This window comes from Nerophis lumbriciformis, linkage group LG29, assembly GCF_033978685.3.
Source record: "Nerophis lumbriciformis linkage group LG29, RoL_Nlum_v2.1, whole genome shotgun sequence".
In the NCBI taxonomy this organism is placed as follows: Eukaryota; Metazoa; Chordata; class Actinopteri; order Syngnathiformes; family Syngnathidae; genus Nerophis; species Nerophis lumbriciformis.
The window spans coordinates 21,719,665-21,730,000 of NC_084576.2; the positions used below are offsets into that span (position 1 = coordinate 21,719,665).

The window sequence follows — 10,336 nt, forward strand, 5'->3', positions numbered from 1 at the left end:
CACATTATGACAATAATTTGTTGACACAAAAGAAATGTCAATCACTTTTACCTACAAAGGACACACAGCTAAGTAGTTAGCTTCCTATTAGCAAATTTAATTTTACATTAATTTCCATATTGTGTAAAGGACCAAAAAAAAATGTCCTGCCCTTTTCTGACTTTGAGCCCCTGCCCCTCTATAATCATGTGCACGTCCCTGAACATAAGGAAACCGAGTTACAGCTGTGCTCTAAAGGGTGAGTACAGCTTAGGTGGTTCACAATGCTCTGAATACTGTGTGTTTAAAAAAAAAAAAATCCAATAAACCGCCATACTGTCGAGGTGCCTTTACCTGTTTTATCCACAATTTCTTTGCTCTCTGCAGCATACATTTTTACTCTCTCTTCTCAATCCATGCAAAGACGGCGCGACCAAACTTAAAAGTCGATACTGTTACCTGATCCGCTGTTAGCGTGTCATGCAACCAACGTTGCTTCGTAACTTCTGCTTTCCAAGAAGAAGGGAATAAAAAAATACACCAATATATATTGATATCGTTTTCAGCCCTTTTTATTTATGTATTTATGCAATTTGACTTCAATTGCTATGCCATTGGTAGAAGAAGTACACTACTTTACAGCTGCTATTACAGTACATCCCTGCCTTTGTTTGGTTTTCTCTGCTTAAAATACAAATACAAAAACCAGTGAAGTTGGCACGTTGTGTAATTCGTAAATAAAAACACAATACAATGATTTGCAAATCCTTTTCAACTTATATTCAATTGAATAGACTGCAAAGACAAGATATTTAATGTTCGAACTGAGAAACTAAATTTTTTCTTTGCAAATAATCATTAACTTAGAATTTAATGGCAGCAACACAATGCAAAAAAGTTGTCACAGGGGCATTTTTACCAGTGTGTTACATGGCCTTTCCTTTTAACAACACTCAGTAAATATTTGGGAACTGACGAGACAAATTTTTGAAGCTTTTCAGGTGAAATTCTTTCCCATTCTTGCTTGATGTATAGCTTAAGTTGTTCAACAGTCCGGGGTCTCCGTTGTTGTATTTTTGGCTTCATAATGCGCCACACATTTTCAATGGGAGACAGGTCTGGACTAAAGGCAGGCCAGTCTAGTACCCACACTCTTTTACTATGAAGCCACGCTGTTGTAACATGTGGCTTGGCATTGTCTTGCTGAAATAATCAGGGGCGGCCATGATAAAGTTGCTTGGATGGCAACATATGTTGCTCCAAAACCTGTATGTACCTTTCAGCATTAATGGTGCCTTCACAGATGTGTAAGTTACCCATGCCTTGGGCACTAATACACCCCCATACCATCACAGATGCTGGCTTTTGAACTTTGCGCCTATTACAATATGGATGGTTCTTTTCCTCTTTGTTCCAGAGAACACGACATCCACAGTTTACAAAAACAATTTGAAATGTGGACTCGTCAGACAACAGAACACTTTTCCACTTTGCGTCAGTCCATCTTAGATGAACTCGGGGCCCAGCGAAGCCGGCGGCGTTTCTGGGTGTTGTTGATGAATGACTTTCGCTTTGTATAGTAGAGTTTTAACTTGCACTTACAGATGTAGCGAAATAACTGTAGTTACTGACAGTGGTTTTCTTTTCTGAAGTGTTCCTGAGCCCGTGTGGTGATATCCTTTACACACTGACGTCTGTTTTTGATGCAGTACCGCCTGATGGATCAAAGGTCATGGGCATTCTATTTTGGTTTTCAGCCGTGCAGTGATTTCTCCAGATTCTCTGAACCTTTTGATGATATTATGGACCGTAGCCATAATTTTTGCGCTTACAAAGCTTCTCTATGACTTTAGCACCAAACTTCTTCTGTTTGTTTGATATTGTCATTACTGCCACAAGTGGTGGAAAAGTGTATTACAACCGAGAACCACTGCGGCCCACAGCTGAGGAACAGATACTTGGAAACACTGGTATAAAGATCCACCACAACGTATAGTTTGTCATGTAAAATGTGTATGTTTTATTACTAGATAAATGTGTTGAACAATGAAAGCCAAAAGGGCCAACATTTCCACAATAAAACGTCATCCAGTTGGACATGTTGGGTGTCGGCGTCAGTAAGGATGGTCGCGGACGTACTCCATGATGTGCTTGAGGGCCAGCCAGGTCTCGGAGGCGGTGGGGATGATCTGATTGGCCGGCAGGAGGAAACCATAGCGACCGGTGTCCCTCAGCTCGAAGGCGAAGGAGTACTTGATGCCCAGGTTGTAGGACCAGTCGATGCTGCCGCCACTGGCTTGGTCTAAGGGCGGGTTTTGTATCAGTACTAGTGGTCCGGAGGGCGGCAATGAAGCTGAAGGAATGCACTTACAGATGATTCTACAGATGCTTCCAACCTTGTACCTGGTGCCGTGAAGAGAAGACAGTTTCTGCACTGCGGCTCTGCCCAGGGAGTCCTGCAGAGAACCACAGGGACAGGATCAATTCTCCCGGTTCAGAATCAGTACGGAAATGGTCTAAAATCTTTTCTTTAATAGATCTATAATATCCTCTAAAGCTGGGGTGTCAAACTAATTTTTATTGAGGGCCACTTTGCAATTATGGCTGCCCTCAGAGGGCCACATAATGGATGTGGTGTGGACCCCATTAAATGAAGTGACAGACCACTTGAATGACATGGGAGGCCACTTTAAGCCACGTGACGGACCACATTGCATTATGTGGCGGACCACTTTGAAGGACATGGCAAATTAAATGACTTGAGGGACCACGTTAAAGGGTGGGGTGGGTCACTTTAAATGAAATCCTGTGACGGTCCAATAAATGTGGCAGAGACTTTGAATGGCATTGCGTGCCATGTAAAACGACGTGACAGACCACGGTAAATGACGTGACCGGCCACTTTAAATGACGAGACGGACCACATTAAATGACGTGACGGACCAATTTAAATGACGTAACGAACCACATTAAATGACATGACGGACCACTTTAAATTATGTAACGGACCGCATTAAATGATGTGACGGACCACGTTAAATGACGTGACGGACCACTTTAAATGACGTAACGGACCACATTAAATAACGTGATGGACCACGTTAAATGACATGACGGACCACTTTAAATTATGTAACGGACCGCATTAAATGATGTGACGGACCACGTTAAATGACGTGACGGACCACTTTAAATTATGTAACGGACCACATTAAATAACGTGATGGACCACGTTTAATGACATGACGGACCACTTTAAATTATGTAACGGACCGCATTAAATGATGTGACGGACCACATTAAATAACGTGATGGACCACGTTAAATGACATGACGGACCACTTTAAATTACGTAACGGACCGCATTAAATGAAGTAATGACCACGTTAAATGACCTGAAGGACCAATTTAAAATGACGTAACGGACCACATTAAAAAACATGACGGACCACATTAAATGACGTGACAGACCACTTTAAATGACGTAACGGACCACATGAAATGAAGTAAGGACCACGTTAAATGACGTAACGGACCACATTAAATGAAGTAAGCCCCACATTAAATGACGTAACGGACCACATTAAATGACATGACGGACCACTTTAAATGACGTAACCGACCACATTAAAGACATAACGGACCAGCTTAAATTACGTAACGAACCACATTAAATCATGTGATCGACCACATTAAATGATGTAACGGACCACGTTAAATGACGTGACGAACCACTTTAAATGACGTAAAGGACCACATTAAATGACGTGAAGGAACACGTTAAATGACGTGACGGACCACTTTAAATGATGTAACGGACCACATTCAATGACGTAACGGACCACTTTAAATTACTTAACGGACCACATTAAATGAAGCAAGGACCACGTTAAATGACGTGACAGACCATATTAAATGACGTAACGGACCACACTAAATGACGTGACAGACCACTTTAAATGACGTAACCGACCACATTAAAGACATAACGGACCAGGTTAAATTACGTAACGAACCACATTAAATGATGTAACCGACCACATTAAACGACGTGACGGACGACATTAAATGACGTAACGGACCACATTAAATGACGTAACGGACCACGTTAAATGATGTGACAGACCAGGTTAAATGACGTGACAGACCACGTTAAATGACGTGACGGACCACTTTAAATTACTTAACGGACCACATTAAATGAAGCAAGGACCACATTAAATGATGTGACAGACCACGTTAAATGACGTGACAGACCATATTAAATGACGTAACGGACCACACTAAATGACGTGACGGACCAGGTTAAATTACGTAACGAACCACATTAAATGATGTAACCGACCACATTAAACGACGTGACGGACAACATTAAATGACGTAACGGACCACATTAAATGACGTAACGGACCACGTTAAATGACGTAACGGACCACGTTAAATGATGTGACGGACCACTTTAAATGACGTAACCGACCACATTAAATAGCGTGACGGACCACGTAAATGACATGACGGACCACTTTAAAATGACGTAACGGTCCACATTAAATGACGTGACGGACCACATTAAATGACGTGACAGACCACTTTAAATTACTTAACGGACCTCATTAAATGAAGTAAGGACCACGTTAAATGCCGTAACGGACCACATTAATTGACGTGACGGACCACTTTAAATGACGTAACCGACCACATTAAAGACATAACGGACCAGGTTAAATTACGTAACGAACCACATTAAATGATGTAACCGACCACATTAAACGACGTGACGGACAACATTAAATGACGTAACGGACCACATTAAATGACGTAACGGACCACGTTAAATGACGTAACGGACCACGTTAAATGATGTGACGGACCACTTTAAATGACGTAACCGACCACATTAAATAGCGTGACGGACCACGTAAATGACCTGACGGACCACTTTAAAATGACGTAACGGTCCACATTAAATGACGTGACGGACCACATTAAATGACGTGACAGACCACTTTAAATTACTTAACGGACCTCATTAAATGAAGTAAGGACCACGTTAAATGCCGTAACGGACCACATTAATTGACGTGACGGACCACTTTAAATGACGTAACCGACCACATTAAAGACATAACGGACCAGGTTAAATTACGTAACGAACCACATTAAATGACGTGACCGACCACATTAAATGATGTAATGGACCACATTAAATGACCTGACGGACCACTTTAAATGACGTAACCGACCACATTAAAGACATAACGGACCAGATTAAATTACGTAATGAACCACATTAAATGATGTAACCGACCACATTAAACTACGTGACGGACCACATTAAATGACGTAATGGACACATTAAATGACGTAACGGACCACGTTAAATGACGTAACGAACCACATTAATAACGTAACGGACCACATTAAACGACATGACGGACAACATTAAACGATGTAACGGACCACATTAAATGACGTAACGGACCACATTAAATAACGTGATGGACCACGTTAAATGACATGACGGACCACTTTAAATTATGTAACGGACCGCATTAAATGATGTGACGGACCACGTTAAATGACGTGACGGACCACTTTAAATTATGTAACGGACCACATTAAATAACGTGATGGACCACGTTAAATGACATGACGGACCACTTTAAATTATGTAACGGACCGCATTAAATGATGTGACGGACCACATTAAATAACGTGATGGACCACGTTAAATGACATGACGGACCACTTTAAATTACGTAACGGACCGCATTAAATGAAGTAATGACCACGTTAAATGACCTGAAGGACCAATTTAAAATGACGTAACGGACCACATTAAAAAACATGACGGACCACATTAAATGACGTGACAGACCACTTTAAATGACGTAACGGACCACATGAAATGAAGTAAGCCCCACATTAAATGACGTAACGGACCACATTAAATGAAGTAAGCCCCACATTAAATGACGTAACGGACCACATTAAATGACATGACGGACCACTTTAAATGACGTAACCGACCACATTAAAGACATAACGGACCAGCTTAAATTACGTAACGAACCACATTAAATCATGTGATCGACCACATTAAATGATGTAACGGACCACGTTAAATGACGTGACGAACCACTTTAAATGACGTAAAGGACCACATTAAATGACGTGAAGGAACACGTTAAATGACGTGACGGACCACTTTAAATGATGTAACGGACCACATTCAATGACGTAACGGACCACTTTAAATTACTTAACGGACCACATTAAATGAAGCAAGGACCACGTTAAATGACGTGACAGACCATATTAAATGACGTAACGGACCACACTAAATGACGTGACAGACCACTTTAAATGACGTAACCGACCACATTAAAGACATAACGGACCAGGTTAAATTACGTAACGAACCACATTAAATGATGTAACCGACCACATTAAACGACGTGACGGACGACATTAAATGACGTAACGGACCACATTAAATGACGTAACGGACCACGTTAAATGATGTGACAGACCAGGTTAAATGACGTGACAGACCACGTTAAATGACGTGACGGACCACTTTAAATTACTTAACGGACCACATTAAATGAAGCAAGGACCACGTTAAATGATGTGACAGACCACGTTAAATGACGTGACAGACCATATTAAATGACGTAACGGACCACACTAAATGACGTGACGGACCAGGTTAAATTACGTAACGAACCACATTAAATGATGTAACCGACCACATTAAACGACGTGACGGACCACATTAAATGACGTAACGGACCACATTAAATGACGTAACGGACCACGTTAAATGACGTAACGGACCACGTTAAATGATGTGACGGACCACTTTAAATGACGTAACCGACCACATTAAATAGCGTGACGGACCACGTAAATGACATGACGGACCACGTTAAATGACCTGACGGACCACTTTAAAATGACGTAACGGTCCACATTAAATGATGTAACCGACCACATTAAACGACGTGACGGACCACATTAAATGACGTAACGGACCACATTAAATGACGTAACGGACCACGTTAAATGACGTAACGGACCACGTTAAATGATGTGACGGACCACTTTAAATGACGTAACCGACCACATTAAATAGCGTGACGGACCACGTAAATGACATGACGGACCACGTTAAATGACCTGACGGACCACTTTAAAATGACGTAACGGTCCACATTAAATGACGTGACGGACCACATTAAATGACGTGACAGACCACTTTAAATTACTTAACGGACCTCATTAAATGAAGTAAGGACCACGTTAAATGCCGTAACGGACCACATTAATTGACGTGACGGACCACTTTAAATGACGTAACCGACCACATTAAAGACATAACGGACCAGGTTAAATTACGTAACGAACCACATTAAATGACGTGACCGACCACATTAAATGATGTAATGGACCACATTAAATGACCTGACGGACCACTTTAAATGACGTAACCGACCACATTAAAGACATAACGGACCAGATTAAATTACGTAATGAACCACATTAAATGATGTAACCGACCACATTAAACTACGTGACGGACCACATTAAATGACGTAATGGACACATTAAATGACGTAACGGACCACGTTAAATGACGTAACGAACCACATTAATAACGTAACGGACCACATTAAACGACATGACGGACAACATTAAACGATGTAACGGACCACATTAAATGACGTAACGGACCACGTTAAATGACATGACCGACCACAAAAAATTACGTAACGGACAACATTAAAAGTCGTAACGGACCACATTAAATTATGTGACCAACCACATTAAACGACGTAACGTACCACATTAAACAACGCGACGGACCACTTTAAACGACGTAATGGACCACACTTAAATGACGTGACAGGCAAAATTACAAATGTGGCGGACCGCGTTAAATGATGTGGCAGACCACATTGAAATAAATTGAGGGCCACATTGAAATACATGGCAGGCCACTTTAAATGGCTTGAGAGACCACAACGAATGACGTGATGGGCCACTTTAAATTAAAAGACGTGACAGACCACGTTAAATGATGTGGCGGACATCATTACATTAAATGATGTAGCAGACCTCTCATTAAATGATGTGGCAGACCTCATTACATTAAATGATGTGGCAGACCACGTTGAATGATGTGGCAGACCACAATAAATGATGTAGCAGACCACAGTGGCAGACACATTAAATTATACGGCATGCAAGATTAAAGGATGTGGTTGGCCATTTTAAATGATGTGGCAGACCTTATGAAATGGCAGCAGAATAAAAACAAACTTCTGGACAGTTCCTTGAGGTGGTCTTACCAGCTCGCTGTAATGAGGCACGTGGCTGCACGAGTAGCCGTAAGGGTACATGAGCAGCTGGGAGTAGGCGTGCACGGAGATGAAGGCCTTGAAGTTTCCATGGCTCTTGATCAGGTTCACCACGTTCTTCACCTCAATCTCAGAGTGGGCCGAGGGGCCGTGATAGGAGTACGAGCACGGGTTCCTGCTGGCCCCGGGTCCTGCATTGACGTGCAAAAACATCACTGAATACGTTGCAGCGCAGAACTTATTCCACGTTTGTCTTTGCTTTTATACCGACCACCAAATCCTGCATCCCAGTTCCTGTTCGGGTCCACTCCTCGGCAGCTAGAACTTGGGCTCTTGGAGCGGGTTTTACGCCACATTCTGTCCTGTAAAGTAGACATCTTTATTTGAGACATTTTCCGATGATTTCATACATACATAAGTTAGCAGATGTGGAGCTTACGTGGAACTTGGTCACTTCCCCCAAAATGTGAGGCAATAACTTTAAGTAATGGAGGCAAAAGCAACCAGCAGAGGGCGCAAGTAGTTCAGGCCCAACTCGTTTCTAAACTAGATGGGCTGCAGAAGACACCCCAACTCTATGTTTTAATATACGTTTTGTACATAGAAGGTGCCAAATACCTGTGTGTATATATATATATATTTTTTTTTTATACACACTGTGTAAATATTGTCATGACTTAGACTATGGCGTGGTTTGTTCTCCCGAGGTGCAAGTGATTTGGACCAGACATGGCGTGAAGGTGAATACATTTTAATTCTAACTAAAAAAAATACAAAAAGGTATAAACAAAAGGCGCTCACAGCGAGGTAAAACAACTTGGCTATGAAAACAAATACTTGCACAAAGGCAGAAACTATGAACAACAAAAAACACTAACTGTAGCATTAATAAACAAAAACTTACTTGGCATGGACTAAAGGAGCAGCATGAACGATGGACATGAAATCAAGTGTCTGGAATGTGCAGAGCATAATGGTGGGATGTCGCCAGGAAGACAAACTGAAAACAATGAACTTAAATACTACAGACATGATTAACGAAAACAGGTGCGTGACTCAAAACGTGAAACAGGTGCGTGACGTGACAGGTGAAAACTAATGGGTTGCTATGGTGACAAACAAGAGTGCACAATGAGTCCAAACGTGGAACAGGTGAAACTAATGGGTAACCATGGAAACAAGACAAGGGAGTGAAAAACCAGAAACTAAAGAGTCCAATAACTAAACAAAACTAAACATGACTAATACAAAACATGGTCACACAGACATGACAAATATTGCAATACTGTCGTCCTTCGTCTCATCGCGCTTCCAAGTCTGCGGTTTCACTCTACTGCTAATTTTTTTTAGATGAATAATAAATGTTTTTTAAGCAAATTCTACACATTTTTGTCCATTAATTAAGCTTTTTTTTTAATTTAAAAAAAAAAAAAAAGCATAACAATGTCTCAGTTAAGTAAAAATTTCAAAGTTACAGTCAATCCTCATTCTTTTAAAATGATGTCTCCAAAAGCCTCTTAATTATAAACAAAGCAAAACTATACCTCAATGAAAATGCACTCCGTACTCTATACTGCATCTTGGTACTGCCATACCTTACATACTTTGTTGAAGTATGGGGGAATACTTACCACAACACAATTCATCCTCTGATCATATTACAGAAAAGAGCAGCGCGGTTCATTCACAACGTTGGTTTATTTATAACATACTCATAATCTGTTTATGCAATCAAAGTTGCTCAAATTTGATGACCTTGTTAAATATAATACATTAATAATCTTATATAAAGCATTTAACAAATTATTGCCGCCTAATCTACAACGTTTTTTTTATAAGACGAGTGCAGGCTCATAACTTGAGAGGCTTTGGATATATTCTTATTGCCGAGAGCTCAAACCACTCGTAAACGTTTTAGTGTGTCTGTATGCGGAGTAAAACTATAACACAATACTACAACACAAGCAATGCCAAACTATTAATCGATTTAAACT

The 10,336-nt window shown here is 40.9% G+C and overlaps 1 protein-coding gene across 1 annotated transcript in view; it reads right to left on the reverse strand.

The window, feature by feature from the left end:
• Window positions 1-1,975: 1,975 nt before the first annotated feature.
• LOC133571835 (carboxypeptidase A2) overlaps window positions 1,976-10,336 on the reverse strand; it is a 27,006-nt gene continuing 18,645 nt past the window's right edge. Inside the window, exons 8-11 of the mRNA XM_061924339.1 lie at window positions 8,614-8,704; window positions 8,334-8,533; window positions 2,351-2,435; window positions 1,976-2,281 (exon numbers count right to left, since the gene is read on the reverse strand). Coding sequence (XP_061780323.1) covers window positions 2,094-2,281; window positions 2,351-2,435; window positions 8,334-8,533; window positions 8,614-8,704 — 564 coding nt within the window. The 3' untranslated portion in view covers window positions 1,976-2,093. The remainder of the gene's footprint in view (window positions 2,282-2,350; window positions 2,436-8,333; window positions 8,534-8,613; window positions 8,705-10,336) is intronic.